This window comes from Poecilia latipinna, unplaced genomic scaffold (genome assembly GCF_001443285.1).
Source record: "Poecilia latipinna isolate Pla-1442-1.1 unplaced genomic scaffold, P_latipinna-1.0 Scaffold1322, whole genome shotgun sequence".
In the NCBI taxonomy this organism is placed as follows: domain Eukaryota; kingdom Metazoa; phylum Chordata; class Actinopteri; order Cyprinodontiformes; family Poeciliidae; genus Poecilia; species Poecilia latipinna.
In genome coordinates this window covers 27,569-48,681 of record NW_015113938.1, presented here as the reverse complement: position 1 = coordinate 48,681, position 21,113 = coordinate 27,569, and the positions used below count along the sequence as shown (strand labels likewise).

General features: G+C 39.3%; 1 protein-coding gene across 1 annotated transcript in view; it reads right to left on the bottom strand.

Annotated features, from left to right (window-relative positions):
• The window catches only part of LOC106961676 (tyrosine-protein phosphatase non-receptor type 12-like), a 21,963-nt gene extending 3,959 nt beyond the window's left edge, over window positions 1-18,004 (bottom strand). The window contains exon 1 of the mRNA XM_015055565.1: window positions 17,406-18,004. Within this exon, the coding sequence (XP_014911051.1) occupies window positions 17,406-17,507 (102 nt within the window). The 5' untranslated portion in view covers window positions 17,508-18,004. The remainder of the gene's footprint in view (window positions 1-17,405) is intronic.
• Between the last annotated feature and the right edge of the window lie 3,109 nt (window positions 18,005-21,113).

Below are 21,113 nucleotides of genomic sequence, written 5' to 3'. Positions count from 1 at the left end.
AAAGGGGGCCCATTTGGTAAAAAAAAAAAATTCCAGGGTTGACAAAAAAAGTGGCCCATGGGGGTTTTTAAAAAAAAAAAAAAAAAAAAAAAAAAAAAAGACAAATCCATCCTGCAGTGGCAAACAGTTTATTCTGCAGTTGAGTTTTATTTGATGATGTTTCATTGTATTTGGCACAAGAAAACAAGACATGCTAGCTTAATTAACATTTTACAAATTTAACAAACAGGGCGCAAGAGAGTCGAACACAACCACAACAGACTAGGATAGAGAGGACACAGAACCTCATCCTCATACTTTACTACATGTCGGTAATTTGTGCATGTGAACGTCTCTGAGCACAACAGATAGAAATCTAAAGCAGGAGTAACTTGTCAGTTTATCTGTATCAAAATCCGAGAACACAAGCAGTCTGCCAATATGATTGTCTTAGTCTGGTAAAACCACAGCTAGCCGGAATAAAAAGGCATTGTGCTTCATATCTGTCCTTACAGGAATCCTGCCTGCAAACTTGCATGTTGGTGTGCGTTCGTCAGCTCTGACACGGCTATTAATAGCGCCACATCAAAGCTTCACAAACGCACTCCCTTTTCTCTTCATATGACGGTGCATAAAAGTTCAGCGCAGCCTAATCCAATATACGCTGACACTGATGAAGACGCATTCGGTTAATGGGAAGGGGAACAATTACAGTCTCTCAGCTGACGGGACGAAACTTCGCCTGACATCCGCAAACACACAGGCCGAGAACAGAGGACAATGTTTTATTATTCATGTCACACACATTGCAAAGAGCAGAGAGCTGTTATTTCTAAACGATCAAGCTCTGAACCCAGGGTTTTCTTCTGCCGTTTATAGACCTCAGTCTAGTATTCATGTGCTGTGATTTGAGCTCTGTTGAAATCAAGGTGACCATCAGGCACTGGGCCTGAAAGCTTTATTGGTACAAAAAAAAAAAAAACATACAACCGTATTCAGCAGAAGATGACTAAAAGAAAAAAGTCAGCTTTCTGAAATTTTTAATTAAAGAGATAGATTAGTGTATTATTAACCATCTAATAGTGAAAAATGTGACGTTGAGAACAGAGGCAGAGGAATAGAGAGAAGTAGTTTTGTAGTATTGATGTTTTTAAATGCCAAGTTGTTGTAATCTTGTGGGTCATTGCATATTTTCCTCACAGCTCACACCTTGACTAAGCGGACAACCGCAGTTTGAAGTGTTTAGCGTTGTATGGCATCATGTGCCGTCTCCAAAATGCCCTAGTAAAAAGGACACACCAAATATGACAAAGACTGGGTTAGGATTGTCCCATCATCCACAGGAGCTTGAAGACTGAATGCTGCTGAATGAAAAGTAAAGTAAAAGTTGACACAACTTCTCTTACTATTTGGCACAAAGGGTTTTGTTTCCTGTTGCTTTCTTGGCCATCCTGTCAAGCTGAAATCTTAGGGCTGCAGCAGTACATGTTCACGATGATGGTTCCTCAAAGTCTTTGTAAAATCCCTACAATGTAAAAGGTTTCTCCACCTCCATCATCAGTTTCAGTCTTAATGTAGAGAAGCAACGACCATCAGTAAATGACCGCAGAGTACTAAACCCCTTCAGGATATTGTGCCGTTTCTGTTATTGCTAGAGCGCATGTACAACAGCCTGGTAGTGAATTATCTCAACATGAAGAGTGTTTGCATGGTGAAGTTGGAACTGGGCTCATAATGAAGCATTGCGATATCGTCACAGACGTTTTGTGTGTGCTGAAAAGATTCTAGGAACCTTCTTGAACAACAGGGAGAACATTTCATTCGTACCATCAGAGACCCTTCATTTTGGGCCCATTTCTTTTTTTTGTTTTGGTGGAGTCATTTCCAGTTTAAAGGGGGTCTTCAAAGAGAAGAAGATGTGATACCAAACTGTTTTTGCCAACACGTGGAGAAGCTAAATTTCAAAACTGCATCAGCTATTTTGGACTTAGTAAATCTGTGGTAATTCATGCCTAAAACAGGGTTTCCCCCAGTGCATTATAAGCCTGGTGGCCCACCAGGCTTTACTTGTGCCCCCATAAGCATTACTTATTTATTTAAGTCTTTTTAAAATGTTTGTATTTTTTAAGACTTTATAGTTGGTGTTCAGATGTTAACCTTCCAATTTTTCAATAACACAAAATTATCAAGTCATATTTTCAAATTTTCTGTTAACTTTTTAACTCAAAAACACGATGGATGAGTGACTGCCATACCACCCAACCACCAGGCTTAGCAAGTTTTCTGGGGGAAATTTTGCTAACAATTTATACATTTAATTAGCATTTTCAGAATTTGGTACATCACTGTAAAACTTTTAAAGAGCGCCGACTTAAAAACCTTGAGGAGTGATGAAAAACCATCATTCTCAGGAGTCCTTTTTTATCCTCTCAGAACTTTCATTTCTTTGTGAAACATTAGGCATATCTGCATCTCGACTGTCTCTCCTCCCCTCCGTTACTCAGTGAGTCTGAGAAAGTTGGCGTGGGCGTTCAGGCTTCTGGAGCCTCGTGTGAAAAATGGCCCCACCTCTGCTTGTTGGCCCTGGCTGCAGGCTTTCCTCCTGTTACTGACGCGGACATGTACTGCGAATTTCCTGAATTTCCCCAAATCTCCAAAGACCTACCTCCCGTTCCTGTTTCACTTCTCCAACTTCTGGACAAAATTAGGGTTTTTTAAAAAAAAAAAAAAAAAAAAAAAAAGTGCTTACAATGAGCTGCTGAGAACTTACAACCAGTTAATACCAGAAGCACAGAAGTGCCCTAAAAACATGATGATCTTTGTGAACCACAACAAAGAGACTGAGGGAGAGGAAGCAAAGGAGAAAAGGGAGTTTGAGGTACGCAGAGTGAACGTGGGCGGCAGCACAGCTGTGCGTGTGTGTTCATTTATGTCAGAGTGTGGGGTAATAGCATTACAGCTCCTCTGGCCTCATGTGAATTACATTTGCAACAGAGGCCTGCTTCTGTGCTGGGCTGCAGCCCGACAACATGCACGCACAGAAATACACAAACAGCAGAAAGAAGAAGAAGAAAAAAAAAAACCTCAAGCAGTAATGATGATAAGCAGCTTCCCTTTGTAGTAACATTTCACTCCATTTCCAGCAAAGCGGAGAAAATAACACAATTTCCTCATTACAAAAGTAAACTGGGGCGCACTCTGGCACTTAAATGACGGCTCATTTTGGCTGAAGACCACAAAACGTAATATGTGAACACAAACTAAGTCATCTGTGTTTTACGGGCGATTTTTGAGATTATAGAACTTGGTTTCTTGACCATAGTTCAAATGACCACTTTGTAGTAGGAGTTCTCACTGAGTAAAGAAAAAGTCAAAGCTACTCAAACCTAGGTTTAAATCGGTAAGATGTTAAAAAGTGTGGCCTCTGCGTTTCTTTTTTTCCATCTTCATAAACTCTGTAAAGCAACAATATTTCTTCATTATCCAGCCACTATCTGGATGAGGAAGAAAACATGCTGTAATTCTCCTCCAGTCGTTGTTGAGGGTTAAAAAAAATTAAAAATTAAAAATTAACCAAACAAGAATTTTCATCCCAGCCATGTGTGCAGTACAATAAATACGAGTAAGATCCATTTTACCTATCAGCCTGGACAGAGGAGAAATATTTTCCAAGGATTTTATATGTTCGCATGTTTTACACTGCAATGATACGTGAACAAACAAGAAAAACATGGCAATTTAATTCTAATTAGCGAGGTACGTGTACAGCGGTGAATCACCATTGTCCTGAAGCCTCTCTCTAATTACTTCTACTTCCTTTCCTACATAATCAAACACCGACATGAGCAAGCACAAGGACAGACTCGCGTAAAAGGGGAGCATGTTTATTACGAACCAACTTAGAAGGTAGAAGTGATGTTATGAAAGAAAAACATTAGAAAAAGTATTACAGATACAGGGGAGAAACAAACTGAAAAGTTGAGGAGAGGATAGTCTAAACTAAACTTTCCTTTACAGCTTTTACTTAATTCCCACACTCTCAATACACACTCCTAGCATCTTAAGGTGTGTGTAAAGATAGAAGATAAATAAGTAAATATTGCTGCTATCAAGAGTTTATTTTTTGAATCTTTAACTCCACCACAGGGCAACAACCAACAGGGTAGAGGAGGCAATATACTGAACTGGAACAATATTTCCCACTCTAAAATGTCATTTTTAAACAAAAGCACCCCGTACCATGATGCTGCCACCACCGTGTTTCATTGTAGTGTGAATATTAAGTACGAGTTTTCATTCTGGTCTCATCTGAACCCTGTTGGTTTCACTCGACTACTTAATAGTGTCAAATTAAAGCGCACTGAATAAACATGAACTTCTCTTCTGATTTAGATGATTAAAGCAGGTAGTCCTATATGGAGTTTGGACAGCAATAACACAAAAGTTGAACTATTTTCACCTCTGGAGATGAACTGTGCCCCTGTTTCTCCACGTTTCCCCCTCCTGTTTCTGTTTCCTACTTCCTGCCAGTCAGAGAAGTCACCAGCGTGACTGACTCGGTCAGTTTCCTGTGAACTCACAGGGTGGAGCTCGCACCGGGGCCAACACCGACTTCAGAGACCCCCTTCCGGGTGTTTGTGACTCATGCATGTTAACAGAAATATTTTAGACAATGATCTGGATGACACGACTCAAGGATGCCAGAGCAGTTACTGGATAAAAGGGCCGGAGTTAAAAGAGGGAAAGATGTGCCAAATGTGACAACGCTACAGAAGCTGAAAGAGACGATATTGACTCTAACCTAGATTCTCCTCTTCTCTGAATAAGCCATCATCTCTGTACTTCCCTGGCACAATAAATAATTCACACACACACACACACACACACGTACACACACAGAAACACGTTCTGTTTCTTGAACCCAGCACTGAGCGCTGATCGGCTGAAAACGTGCTCTTCCTGCAGAGGCGGTGGGGAAAAGGTTTTCGACTGTGGCCAGGAAGTGGGCTCGTTGAGCGCGGGTGGTAGAAAGCCTTTACCGACGGTCACCTTCCATGCACACAGACACACAAAAGCTAAAATAGGTCAGCCCTTACAATGCTCTCAGAAAAATCTATCTGCCACGCCGCAAAAGCATGCAGGGAAAAAGATGCCCTGCAACAGCGCGGAGACTAAAAGGGTCTGCCTCCTGCTCTTTCCAGAATCAGTCTCTCTCTCTCACTTTTTTTTTTTTTTTATTCACCTGGACAACAGGAACATCAATGATTTGACAAAAAGCTGCATCCTGAAGAGTGTGAATGCTTAGCATGTTTCGTGTTTCAAACTGAATGGAGTATAGTGCATTAAACGGCAGAATACTGAAAAGGCTTGACGGAAAAAGACAGACGCCTGCTGGGTAACAGTGAGGTGAAGGTGTGTGATCTGTAGGGCCAAAGGCTAAAACCATCCGTTCCAAGCTAAAACAACGATACACACCAGGAATCCATTTTAAAAACAGTAATACAAGTCCATAACTGGAATAAGCGGTAATCAAAGCTGTATCTTCATTTTTGAAGTTATATTCTATGTTATATAGAAATATTTTACCCAATGTTTAAAAGACAAGGAAGGTAAGGGCAGGTACAGCACGTTAGCCGTTTTACAAAGTAAAGATTTCTAAGCCACAAGAATGTTTTTAAGACTCTTCCTAAGGCATCAAGTCTTTGCAATGAGATCCCAGATTAAGAGTGTTCTCAGTTTGTATGAAATGTAACTCAAAACAGCCTTTGCTGTGCACTGCTGGTCAGCTAGGCTTCCCTTCTTCTCTGTCCCTCGACCACTGGACATTTTTCCAGTTGAAAAACATTGACCGTCATATTATGGAGACCACTGAAGCGCCTTTAATTGCTTTTGTTAACGTTGTTTTGACAGCACAGTTGGCAAACCTACACATAGCCTATTTGCCAAGCTGACCTCTCAACTAAAGGCTGCTTCTAGTAAGTTTCCGAATCAAAATGCAGTTTTTAAGGAGGTCCAGGGTTGAGACGTGCTGTTTTACGTTACAGAGGAAGTCTGACTAAAATAATCTCTCTGTTGGGCAATGTCTGCCAGCCTCATGCAAGAAGCTGTTGCAGAACTGGAGAGCTCCTTCAGTGACAGACTAGATGCACACAGACTGAAGAGGAAACGGCTGACCATCTCCAGCCCTGAGGAGCCTCTGTCTGTCTCATCAGTTATAGATGTTGTCCTGCTTCTACACACCCAGATCAAATGAACGGTGTCCTGGCAGGTTTCTGCAGAATACTGAGGAGGGGAACTCGGCAACCGATTGATCTGCATTGGAGCAGGGACACATCTGAAAAAGGCAGGAGACCTGCTGAGGATTGGCTTTGGACCCCATGGACTGGTGCCGGTATTCCTTCAATCGCCACTCATGAATCAAACTCATCAAGTCTTTTGGCTTGTGAGGAAACGAATCCAAAAACACGAACCCTCCACCCTGATAACCAGCGTGAGTCAGTACTCTGGCCTTTGCTAGCTGATGATCTCTCCAAAGATAACATCAAACAGATTGCATGGGTTCCCAAACGGGTAAACACACACTCACCAGCACACACTTCATCCTGGAGCTGTCATTTCCGTTTAATGACAACTGGCCAATATAGGTCAGTGGAGCACAGGCAGCATTCACACATGCACACGCGCTGGCTATAACAGCTTGTCATTCAGTGACACAAAGCAGAATTTGATTTCCTTTTATCAGCCACCAGGCTTCCCTTCCTTTCTGTCTCCCTTTCGTTTTCTTTACTCAGCCATCTGCCACAATCACTGTGCACGCAAACGGAGTTATGCAACGGAGTGCCATGTGGCTTTTCTGGCTAAAAACAGGATCTTGGACTGCTTTGTTTAACAAATTTAGCGAGTAACCGCGCAGGCGACAATCGCAAACCTCAAAGTCTGCAACTGTGACAATTGATGCAAGCTGTGGTCAGATTAGACTGAACTAACTTTGGCTGCGGGGAGCACCTACACTGAACTGAGAGCAGTCGGCTCAGCCAGCCATTTCGGCCAGGGTGCTCACTTCCTCAGAGATCTGTCAAACGTGCATGTACCGTCTGTGTCCTGCTGCAAACCCAGACCGCCACAGAAAAACTACTCACTGGGCTTCCTGACTGAGAGGTTCCTCTTTATTGTCCGGAGTCAAAACAAAGCAAAGAAATGATAAATGAAGGGAAACAACGGGAAGGACGTGGAAGGGAAGGAGGCAGAAGACGTCAGATGAGCGTCTAACAGAACAGAGTACAGATGGAGTAAAGAAAAAATGATCTTGTGATTCATTTTTTCCCTGAGCTCTGATGAGACAAAAAGTTAATCCATGAGGATGATCTTCAGTTTTGCTTTGCAGATTAACGTTAAAATCTCTGTGGAAAAAAATACTGAATTATGTCCAATTTCGTAACTAAAAGTCTCGACGCCGCTGCATTTGTTAGCTTAGCAGCTTTCTAGCGCTTTCAATCTCGAAGGTGAATCAGTTCCAACGTTATGTATAGATTCTCACAATGAAAAATTTATTAAATTACTCTTTGGGGGATGTGGGGGGTTACAGCACATATTTGTTGCATAAACAAAATCCCATGTTAAGAAATGATTAATTTCCACAAACTCACCACTCATTCACAAGCTCCCTAAAGATGTACGGGAAGAGAAACAGGCCAACATCGTCATGAATTAAACAAAATTGGGCACCAGATTCTTTATTTTGCATATTCTTCTTCTGCTTCACACCAAACCCACGTGGCGTTGGTAGAGGAAAAAGTTCAGCCACATCTGCTCGAACGAGGCTGTTCTAGTTAAAGTCCTGGTAAGGTTTAGCAAACTCCACGCATTCACCTTTGCAATAGGACAAGACATGCTTGTGCCACATGCCACATGGTTGCTACAGAGACATTTCAAACACTAGATTACTAATTAAAATGTCCTGGAAACTGATCTACAAAAACGTGACAAATTAGAAAATGCTTGAGTTACATTTCTTAAAAGGGATTGTTAGTTAAAACAAACATGCTAGTTGTTGTTTAATTATCAATATTTCTTAACATGGGATTTATGTATTTCACTGAATAAATGAAGGTGATATAAAAGTGGACTTTGTTTTTTTTTAACAGGAGTGGCTACAACAAATGACCAGCTTGAACATGATTTAAATTAAAACGTAGCCTTCGTTGTATGTCGGCAAAAAGGGTTAAGTGGTATTAGTGTGGATATAATTTCCCTCTCTGGATCCAGCCCTGCAGCAGGAAGCAGATGTGGACAAACCTCACATAATCCCAGTCATCTGGGACCCAGGGGGGGGTTCATTGTGTGTTCATTGCGTCCAAGTTTGTAGTTTTTGCTTCCCAGCTCAAAGTTATTCGAGCAGAAAAACTGGCAAGATTAATTTCTCAAGTCAGATTATAAATGCACCCCCCACTGTGTGTGTGTGTGTTTATGTGTTTGTTTGTTTTTTTATTTAAAGGCAGCCGATTTTGAATTTAAAGTTTGCTTCCTTGCTTCACATACAGACAACACGACTCATCTATTGAACTATTTCCTTTCACATAAATCACATGTTACCAGAAGACGGCATCAGTGGAAATTTTCTGTGTGTGAGCGTGTGTGGCCTCCTTATCTTGATCAATTAAGTTCTTCTGCCATGTCGGTGGGTCAGCTCGCTTTCATCCACTAAAGCCTCTCTCTCTCTCTCACACACACACACACACACACACACACACACACACACCAGAACTACAGAGCGGAAATACTGTGTTACGGTTTTTTCTCTCAGAAGCAGCCGTCTCCGAGGCTGCGTTTTGAGTTAAGCCGTGGGAAGGGTTTGGGTGAGAACCAGGGAGACTTGTGACACCAGAAGAAATTGGGAAGTCGTGTTTCATGGTGTAGTAACACGAGGCGGGCAGACAGTAGTCGCCACACACAAACGCACTGAGGACCAGCAGCCGAGCCCTGCGGTGCGCCCCTCTGCACCCACGCACAAAAACAAGCTCATAAAAGCTCAGACGAGCAAACACAGCTGGATTCTCATTTTCTGAGGGAATACAAGCATCCAGGCACATTTTACCAGCCTTCCACTGTACTTACATAAAAACATGTATGTACAGCCAAAGCAGAGCTGCAAATATGCTTTGGAAACTGATAAATGTTTTTCGATTTCTGGGCTAGTTTACATAGGACGAGTAAAGTCCTGAAACGCTTAGCAATTATTAACAGCCACAAATATCATGTTGTCCAAATTGTATGTGATAGACCAGCACAAAATTGTTAAGCGGAGGAGAACTGAATTTTTATTACAAATTAAAATCACAAAAATGTGGTTTGTATTTGTTTGTAGGCCCCTTTTTACTCTGATACCACTTAATAAAATGGTGGAAACAAAGGTGTTCGATATGGACTTGAAGTTTTATCACGATAGTTGGCAGAAATATTGTGATTACGATAAAAGTGAGTCATGCCATCAATCATTAAATGGAATTTATGGTGACAAAGAGAAATGTATTGCGACAAATGATAAAAACAATAAATGCTCACCTCTTGGTGGTGATGATGTATACATCTAAATATCAACGACTTGTTACGGAAAACCTGCAGTACCCAATGGCTCATTCAAATACCAGATATAAACATGATACAATTTCATTCCAATTCTCAATTATGAGCTACTTTGTGTGTATATGTAATACATAAAATCCCCATGAAACACACTGAAGATCGTGATTGTGAAGTGATTAAAAAATCTGGGAATTTTAGGAGGTATGAAAAATGTTTTAAACTATAATTATTTTATAGATATTCTTTTTTTTTTTTTTAACTTTTTATTTTCAATAACTGTTTTACATCAACATATACACACAATAGACATACAGAGAATACCAACTCAAGTGATGAGAGTACATAGTAGTGATGAATAATACAAACTAAATTTGAAAAGTACACGAACAAAAAAATAAAAAATAAAAAAAATAGAGGTGTCAAGGTTACATTATGTATTTAGTTATAGGTCTCCATCTTGTTTCAAAGGTCCCCATCTTAAGTTGTAGTCTTGATGTTATTTTTTCCATTATATAGACTTTTTTAATCCTATCTCGCCACTGTGCTATATTGGGAGGTTGTGGCCTTAACCAACTACATGTTATGCACTTTTTTGCAATCAGAAGCAGAACTCTGATCAGGTATTTATTATCTTTGTTGATCATGTCAGAGGGTATTATTCCTAGGATATAGACGGATATATCCAGATCTAATTGAATGCCCAAAATACTCTTTATATCTGTTTGGACATTTTTCCAAAACTCGACTATCTTCGGGCAATCCCAATTTATAGATATTCTTATTATTTTGTCTTTAATCATTGTCTAAAATGATCAAATCTTAAAAAAAAAAAAAGCTTCATCACGTGTCTGGTTTGTGTTTCCTGAAGCTCCTGAGGCTCAATTTCGGCATGCCTCAGTGATGAGTCTGAAATGAGACCACAGCATGCCGAACATCCTCCAGGTGGTAAATGACTTCACCAAGAGTAAATCCGAACCACTCTGACTTCTTCATTTTGATCTTGAATCCTGGATTGAAAGTGCACCATATTTTCTTATCTATTCTCGTTCTCACAGCTGCATATAAAAAAAAATAAAAAATTTTAAAAAATTGTCGCCTTCACGCTTCTATGCACTTAAAACACAAACCTGCATGACAAAGTTCATGCAAAATTAATAGACATGCAAAACCTAAAGAGAATATTATTAGAAACTGTTACCACACGCGCACATAAGCTTATGTTCGACACTTTGACGTTTCCCCTTTTCTGCATCCCATCTCGGCTTCTTCAGTCTACCAGACAGGACACTTCGCAGAAGTGCGTGTGTGTGTGTGTGTTTGCACTTTTTCACTTTCTTTGATGTGCTGATTTGGAGTCATCAGCATGCAGAGGTGTGGCAGGAACACACACTACTACACACACACAGGGGCTGAACTCCTAAACCCTGTCTAGACTGCATTATCGAGCTCCGCTGCAGCTACATGTGCACTTTATGTTGGCACACTTAGCAGTTGGTAAGATAATATCAAAGCTGCTGCAGTGACACAACATAAAGGTAGCAGCTCACACAGATCTGTGCTTCTTTTAGCGTCTGGATGTACAACCTGCTTCCTGTCTTTGCGTCAAGCTCCTTTGACTTCTTCTTGAGTGAAAATATTTGTGGCTTCACCTGCTGACTAAAACACTTACACAAGACACTTAAAAGTCTTACTTAAATTTGGGAAAATGTTCATAAAATGGAAGGCCGAGCCTAAACGATGAACGAGGTACACCTGAGAGTAAATTTGTGCAAAAAGAAAAAAAAAAAGAAAAAAAACCCTCAACCCTCACTTGTCCCAGCACACTCAGATGAAATCTTTTTTTTTTTTTTTTTATCAATGTTGCAGGGTTTTTTTTATACCTACAGATAAGCCCAAAATGACATGAATAACAAACACCTAATATTTATCCAAATTCAACTCGGATCAGCCGAATCACAGCAACAATCAGGTTCAACTGTGTGCAATCCAATTTGATTGTAATTACAGAATAATTAAAGCCAGTTGAGCAAAAACAAAGCTACTAAGGAAGCTCTGCTAATTTCCATTATTGGTGCTCCTATTACTCTGAGCTTTAACACAAGGTGGCGCTGATGTGCCTTTAACGCTCTGTCAGCAGCTATTAATGCAACAGAAGAAGAAAAACAGCAGCAACAGTTTAGCTTTGGACTGCTATCAATCGAGATGTTTAAATATACAGAACAGAATCCTTGCATATTCAAGAATTGCACAGGATGTAGAAAAGTCATAAAATAATATCACTACCAGAAAAGACTGATTGGACACTCAAACTCTAAATATAAACAGCATATCTGGTCAGCTGGATGGATAACTACTCTTTATTTCTGCACCAACGTGTATTTCTGAGGCAGAGCTCCAAAGCTCATGGAAGATGGTGGAAAAAGAAAGAAAAGCCTCCAAAAAATAAATTTGATTTAAATATTTAATCCATATCACTGTTACAATTCCCAGCATTCCAAAATAAAATGAAACATTTTCCTGAAATTCTGCAGTTCTACTCTGGACGGCATGTTGACGAAATAAAATACAAGACGACAAACTCGCAATAGTATTCTTAAAAATGTGCAGATGAGGTGGTTTTTGGATTAAGTGCTGGAATATTATGAAGTCTAACAGTAAAATGTTCAGTAAAAATACGAAGGTTTCATTCTGTCATGATATCTATATAAAACGCGAAACAAAATTCTGACATGATTTTAGTTTTTGTCCGTTTTATTCCTATGTATCGCTATAGTCACATCAATGTTACCAACTTTTAGATCTTGTCATTATTACATTACATATCTAATTGTTAAATATTTTACTTAAAGTATTTTCAATACAATTTTCTTATATATCGTTTTAAAATAATATCTTCCCGTATCCACTGACACATTCAAGGCATTTTAAAAACAATAACATTTGTTTAAACTTTTTGCACGCATCACTAAGAGACTAAATGAATTGTAACTTTATCTCCTACAGTGAAGCATGGTGGCCTCTCTCTTTCAGGGCATTTTTCACAAACTCAAAAAGGAGGAACTGTATGTTTTTATTTCCCCAACAACTCCTCCATGCAGAAAAACTGCAAAGGTTAAAAGTTTGCTGCATAACTTTTTCTTTTTTTTTTTTAGTACTTTGAAGGAGGACACCCAGCTTAAAGATGAAAGGTAACCAAGACAAAATGACTGGTGGCGAGTTTGCGGTAACTGAGTTCCCCTGCGAATGTGCGGTAAGATGGACAAGCTTTGCTAAAGTCACGTGATATTCAGGACTTTCTTATGCTCAACTGCAGTTTGCCTCGGGTTATCGTCTCCATCTCCCCAACAACCAACAAATTGCGGTAAGACTGCGTATTATGAAGATTTGCACTGTTTTTTGTTGTTTAGTTTCTGTCCATATTTTCTCGTTTCCTACTTGATTCCTTCCTTCTCCAGTTTTTGGCACTTCCTGTCTTCCTTCTTTATCCTCTTCCTTTCAACTGTCCTTTATTCCTTCTTCCCTTCCTTTGTCTAGTCCTCATTTTTATCTTTTTTGATTCTGCTTTTTATTTTTTCCCTCCATTCCTTTTCTTACTTCTTCTTTCTTTCATTAGTCATTAACTTATTTATTTTATTCCGTCCTTCCATCCTTCCTTCCTTCCTTCCTTCCTTCCTTCAGTGCTTGCTTCTTTGAACATTTCCCCTTTCCTTGCATTCTTCTTTTACTTTCCCTTTTTTTCAACTTCCTTCTTTCTTTCCTCATTCCTCGTTGGTTCCATCTTGTGTTTTTTGAACGTTTGGTATTAAAAGCATTTGGTTAGTTTATTTAAGTCTGAAACAATGAATGGCATTTGGGCATAAAACAGATGCACACAAACTCTGTGGTGGCCTTTTCTCATTTTCACTGCTGAAATACGCGATTTAACAAAAGACAATTTAGTAAAACTTTACTAAAGATATTTTAATCTAATCTTGAATCCTTTTCCAACATTTTGTTAGCGTTTGGTTAATTCATCTAAAAAAAAAGAATAAGAAAAGGAAAAAAAAGTGTCTCTTTCATCAGTTGCACAAATAGCCAATTTGAAAAGTCATGGGTTGACTGAGCAAGTTGATAACTACCTTGTGCAACAAGTAAGATTGCTATTGTTTGGTTTTGGGGAACTAGAACTCCACAGATGGTCCATTTTTGCAGAACCTGTGTCATGAGACCGACTCCATGGAGCAGCAGTACGTGTTTTGTTTCTTGCACAATCAATGTTTTCAAGATAACCCGAAGCAGAGCATAAAGGTAGTACATCTTATACACTCAACACACCTCAATATGGATAAAAATAACTGTATCACATATATTTTACTCAATCTATGTAGAAATCAGTGGCGCCACTAGTTCTAGAAACAAAGTTTTATTTAAAAAGATGCTTCTGGCTAAATCCGCTCTCCTGAGAAGATCGAGCTCGTTTGTAGTTTCTTAATGACCAGTAGCAAAACATCTTATCCAAAATATTTCTGAAATAATGCAGTCCAATAAGTACTCTGAGACATTTAGAATGAATACAATCAAAGCACATTCATGCTTTGAAATGGCCCAGTCAAAGTCTAGACTCAATTCTAACTCAGAATCTTCGCGGACTGGCTGAGTTTAAGCTTTAAACAAAATTGAATGAATTTTACTCTCTATATGGACAAATCTAGTAAAGGCATGAATACCCGACTTAGTAGATTTGTTCTGATTTTTTTTAAAGATTTTATTTTATTTCAACTTCAATTCACCTTTACGAACATCTCAAAAAAAAACAAAAAAAAAAAAAAAATTTTGGTATATGGGGGGCATTTTGGTAATCTTGGTATTTATAGAGAAACATAATCCTGACATTAAAAATGAACACCACATATATCCCCAAGGGATCGAATGCCACAACAGAACTGAGCTGCACAAACTTGGACTTGTAGCCAAACGGGAGAGAAATATGTATCCACGCTGCTCTGTCAAATTGCTGAAAAAGCCCAGCAAACAAAGCATATAATCTCTGACTCCTTGCCCCGCTGGAGCCTGTAATTATGCCTATAAAACACATTCTATATATAAACAACAATAGACAGTTAAAGTGGGAGTTACATCAGGGTGTTCAGTGACTCACAGCGCAGAAGGAGCACACCCCATGTGCTTGTGGCGTTAGATTTTAAAACGCAGGCTGGAGCTCGGTAAAACGGACTGTGACGCGAAGGCCGTGGCCGGTCAACCTTTGCGTCGCTCTAATCGGCATGCTGGCACACAGCCCACCTGCATTCAGTCAGAACAGGTTTTCTCGATTGCTGGCTGCGCGAGCTAAGTCACTTTACAGGAAAATAAACAAAAAATTTAAAGGAACAAGATTTGCCTGAAGCTCTGTGTAAGTTGCGAAACTTCACTTGAGATAATCCGGTTACTGTAACGACAATATAACAGGAGTCGGCGCAAAAGCAAAGCGAGAAAGCTTTCCTCAGGAGAAGCGCCGTAACCTAATAGAGAACAGGAAATAAGAAGCAAAGGAAAGTTTGTAGAGAAACACAACTTCACAAACAACCTCTCCCTTGGAGAGATGCAAGAGCTGTTTGAAAGCAGATAGCTTAACAAGGCGTGGATGAGTGTTAAAAATGTAAATGTTTGGGTATATTGGTGCTAAAATGAGAAGGAATCATTTCGCTGGAATACACAGAGAGACTTCTGACACTGCCCAACTCCTAACGCCAGTTTGTCTTCTTCAAAGACAAACGGTTCTTGCTCCGATCGTTTTGCTGGACTCTTAATGTGCTGATAAGGTTTCACTCTGCAAGCCATGTACAAAATGTTATGAAATAGGCCAAGAAAGAATGTTGCAAGCTCCAGCAAGCAGCATGTGCACGAAGTAGGGAAGCAAGGAGTGTTTGTTTGCAAGTGTAGACAAATACAGGAAAAGTTTAAATGCCGAGGCTGATTAGCAGAGACGACTCGATGATTTAGAAAAAAAAAAAAAAAATGGATTGTACCTACTGAATCTATTTGTATTTCTAATCCCTCGCTATGCTTAGTCCAAATGCAAACACGCCAATTAACTGTCTTCTACCACCCATTTAAAACAAAATTCTCAAGGCCTCAAAAGTTATCATAGAAGTGTCATTCATGCTATTCTGAAAGCCCAGGGAGAAGGAGAGGCCTTATTTAGAGTTCAGGGTTGCAACATCCAGAGATGCAACAAACACAAACTTATTGCCGCCAGTCTGTGGTCATCAAACAAACAGAATAAGATGCTGAAATCACCAATAAACTACTGTTTCTAATATCAGAAGGATCCCTCATGCATACAAGACAAATAGCTTAATAATCAATTGGTCACTTGTCCATTTATTGAGTGGAAATAACTGTTCACTTCGCGTATCAATTTCAGCTGCGATTTGGATCCTGCAGAAGACAGTGAGGGGAGCAGAAAGGGTGGTCTGAGTATCTTGATTGTCAAGACTCTACCGTCAGACTCCTCACAGCCTCGACATGCACTTTTTAGAGCTGCTGTCATCAGTAAAACCACCGGCCTGCTGATATGCACTGAGCTTTGCCTCAGGTCGCTGAAATGCTGAACTGAAGTTGGCCAACACTCATTGTCTTTCAGCTCAGACCTCCCAATTCAGATGAATGTTTGTCTGGAAGACTAGAAAACGCAAAACACATGTACTGCAGGTCCTTCAACTGGAGCAGTGGGTTTGAATCAAACGACGACACAGGAAGAAGATCATCCTCATCAGAATCAATCTATCAATCTTTTTTATTTCTTTATATTCCACAGTAATCTACGATATGCCAACAAACAGTTTAATTTTGAGTTATGGTATTAGACTATAAATGGGTTTGATTCAATATTGCCCAATTCTTGTTACACCGACTACTTAGAAATGCACTCATCAGGCTTTTCTTGTAACAGATCGATTGTCTTTGACGTCTGACCTGCTGTTGGATACAGTTTTATCTTGCAACTATGACAGAAACACATGTGCTACAGGTTCTTTAATATGTGTAAATGTAACAGAAAATTAACCAACTTCAATATTTCTATTTACGTAAATAATATGTCAGGTTCCTCCTCACCCCCCCAAAAAAGTGAAAGCTGCTTGATGCATTCACAGACCAAATATGGTGGGAGTTTTTTAAGTTTTGATTCATTTAATGTAGAGGAGGAATGGTTGCATTAATCAATTTGCCTAAGATTGAAATCAGATTTTTTTTTTTACTTTTATTAAATGCATCATGTTTTTTCCATGCATTTTGATCTATTAAGTATTTTTTCTGAATGCTATTAGTCACTTAGCAAATGTAAGACTTGGTGGAGAAATCTTAACGTATTGTACATATTTTACCTTTGTATACCAATCCAGTCACTAAAAAATTTAAAGGTACAGAGACAAATCTGCACCCAATATTCTTCTTAAATGATTACAAATGAAGCATTGCACTGAAACCCAACAATCATGATGATCAGACAGTAAAAAGCCACAACAACACAGCACTTTAACCTTAGCTTAGCTGCTCCAGCAACACCTAAACATTGATAGAAACAAAGTGGCCTGCTTGTGTGTTGGGTTTTTGTTTTTACATTTCTGAAAGCAGAACTCGGTGGTTGTTTCTGAGGTTTGGGAGACAATGCAAGGCCGCCATATAAAGACTGGAAATGGGAGGAAAAGGAAGAGGGCAGTGTGGCCGCCCCTGCCTCACCTCCTGGGGGATACAGGGGAACCAAGAGACGGGAAGGGGAGGTGGTGGGATATGGAGGAGGTCCTGTGTGAGATAAATACAAGATAAAGACGTCCAGGTTTGTGCTCCTGGTAATTCTGACCCACCATAAAGTCGCTGCCGAAGTTGTCCTCTGCCCTGTCCTCGTCCAGTTTGCTCATGGCCTTCACCCTCTGGATAAAGTTTCTTAGGATGCCGGCTTGATCCATCCTTCAGTCCGCTTGTAACGTTGCCTTTTCCTTTAAAAAAAAAATCTCCCAAACTAACAAGGTGGGAATAATACAAAAGAGGATACAGGGGGTAGGGGTAAAAATGGGTAATAAATAAAAAAATAAATAGGCTTCAAGGGTCCTCCCAGAGAGTCATCATCGGTCCGCTACACAACACATTTTTTTTATTATCGCCCCATGTTGTTCCTGCCTTCCCTTCTTTCTTCTGGACTATTTCCACAACGACAGCACTTGGTCCCGAAGAAAAGCGCCAACCGGCTCTGCAGCCCCACAAACAAGTTCCTAAACGTCGCGTGGTATCAACCGTAATGGCTTGGCGGTACAAGAAACAAAAAATAAAGCAAAACAGGACCCAAAAATTAGAACCACCCCGGTCCGGTCAGTATTTCCACCCCTCCCTGTCTACCTCGATTGCCACATTCACACACTGCTGCCGCTGCTGCTTGCTATTTCGCTACTGGGGGGGAACATCCGGACAGGGCACAGCCAACAAGAGGTAGAGCCGCCTCTGACAGGAAATGTCTGCCTCTGATTGGTTAGAGAGAATACAATGTTGGAATCCCATTGGATAAAATGGATGCTGCTCTACTAAATAAGTGCGTGTGATTGGAGAGAAGACATGTCCGTTTTTTTGACAAGTATTAGTGTTGGCCCTTTCAGAAAATAATGTGACACAAATAAATAAAAAATAAATATATGCAAAAGAAAATATGCAATATATTTTACATTTACAGTATTTTTAGACATATTTATTTGAGTATATTGTTAGAGTACTTTGTTCAGCCAGGCTTCTTACTTTGCACAACTTGAATGAATAAAATAAAAAAAATAAAAACTAAAAGATGAAACAGCAAAAATGCAAATAATGCAACAATTCATTGTGCTTCAAAAATTTATTTAATTAAATATACTGCCAGTGTTTTATTCAATAAAACTTAAATAAAATGGAACAAACCACCACAGATCCAAAACATTGGTTTCATAAATAACACTTTAACATAAAAATAAACTAATAGATAACTGGCCAAGAAGCAAAAAATATTTAGAAATACTTATTGATACAGAATTAAGTATTTTTTAATATACTACCATTTTGGTGATATCCTTAGTGATAGTAATTGACAGCTCAAACTATACACCAGTAAATAAATGATGAAGAAACATAAAAACCATCTGCAAAGCACCACAACTATTCATATTGATTTTCAGCAAAAAAAAAAAAACAAAAAAAAAAACATACCTAAGTTTTGTGGAGAACAAATATATTTATCATTTTGAACTGGAAGGGAAATAAATAATAATAGTCTTTATACATTTGTACAAATAAAAATCTGAGATGAAGAATATTTACATTCTGCTCCCTTTACTCGAATATGATCATTCAACTTAAGATGTGATATTGGATAATGGGAAACATGGCTGTCCACTTAAACTAAAAAGTGAAGCAATGAGGTCATTAATCAAAGAAGCAGCCCAGAGGCCCAGGGTAAATCTGGAGGAACTCCAACAATCCATGACTCATGTAAGACAACTGTTGGTTGGCCACTGTACACACATTTCTGTGGAGAAATCCTGTTTGGCACAAGAAACATAGGGAACGGAGCACACAAAAGTTGATCTGGTCAGATGAGAACAAATCACAGTAATTTGGATTTGGATGAAGATAAATACATGAAATACACAGTACGTCAATGTCCAGACCTAAGTAAAATCTAAAAACAGTGGCAAGACTTCAAGAAAAATGGTTTTCTCTGAATCTCTCCACCCAGTCTGACTGAGGTAGAGCTAATTGGTGCAGAAAAAAAACTTTTTAAAAGTTCCCAAAGGAAAATAGATTCTCATGCTTGTAAAACCATATGTTTGGGGCTGCAAATTTGAGATTTACAACTACATGATTTACAATAAAGAGAAGCACATAATACTCCATAATGTTGCCATTACAAAGGACTTCAATAGACTCTGATGCCGCAGGAATTGTCCTCTGGTAAACACACACACACACACAGAGAGAGACACCAAAACAAGGAATCAAGCTACTTTGTTTTCCTTTAGTTCTAGCAGCAATGGCAAACAAACCCATCCTTTCACTGCGACTGAGTGCGAAACAGAGAAGGGACGCTGCTGCTGTGCCAGCAAACGTATTGCTCACACAAGCTGCTTTTTGTTGCTCTTGTCTTCCAACTTATTTGCTTGTTACTTCCGTACATATTCAGTCTTTTTCTTTTCTCCCACTTCTGCTTCTGCTCTGTCCTCATTAGGCCTCTTCAGCAACAGACTGATCCAGCTCAGAGAATTTAAATGTACCTCTGCTCCCAGTATTTTTTTTTTATTTTTTTTTTTTAGAAAATGAACTTATCTGGTGAAAAACAAACAAACAATGCAAAAGCAGTTTTTATTTCGTAATATGTATGCATCTCATGACTGACGAAAAAAAGCAAAAATGAAAGTTTTATGACTTAATTTTTGTCCAATATCTCGAGATTGTCCAAAGTCCTGTCTTGTCGTCTTTCTATTTTAAATAATTAAATCAAATTAAATCTTCTCTCTTCAGCTCATCCCTCTGGGCCTCAGCAGGATTGTAGTTGTAGGAGCACCAATCATCAAAAATGGCCAATTTGTGTCAAGCAAACCATTTCTGTGTTGATTTATTCTGTTATTCCAAAGAGTTTATGGTGCCATGCACTATTACAAGGTTGCCATGTCTTTTAGAAAAAAAACAGACCCACAGCATTACAGATCCTCCACTTTACTTATCATTGCACATCAGATGATTTTCTACATATGCATTTATTTTAATTTATTTTATGTCAGACCCCGGTGGAATGTTTGCTATGAAAGAAAGAAATCTTAGTCTCATCTGTCCAAAGTACAAAATCAAGTTGAGATCAAATCTTTGGAAAGTTTGTATTGCTATAGGAAAGGCATGTTTATGAATCACCAACCAAGAAAACAAAAGTTCGCATAGAACATTTTTCCAAATATGTTCGGGGTTTGTCTTGTTGATATGTCTGAACCCTGAAAACTGACCTTAACTGAGATAGCTGAGGTTTTCAGTGGATTAGAGGGCCTACATAGGATACTCTCCCTTTCAGTAAATCAAAAATAAAAATAGTATTTTGTATATATGAAAGGAAATATGTGTCTAGTTTATTTGTGTATTAAAATTAACTTTAGTTATCCAAGTGCCATTCTGTATACTGATGAATAAATGCTTCGGCGAGTCAGTCCACAGTGTGTTTTCTCTAATAGATGCATAAAATGACCTCGTGACCTTTCCTTCTTTTCTCAGCGCTGGCTCTGGTTACTCTGTACTGTATCTGACCCTGACCTTTGATCCCCACGTGGGGAAAAAAAGGGGCCAGAGGTTCACTATTTCACAGCAGGGGTCATTTACATATCATCTTATAAACCGTTTCCTCTCTGTGTCCACTACTGCTGTGCTTTCTAACTTTCAACACAGCACACTATGTCTTGCTCTTTAATTCCCTCTGTTCCCTTCTTTTATCTCTGCTTCTCTCCCTTCATTTCTCCTCCTCTCTTTCTTTCCCCCCCCCCCCCCCACCAACCACGCCATTTCCCTCCCCC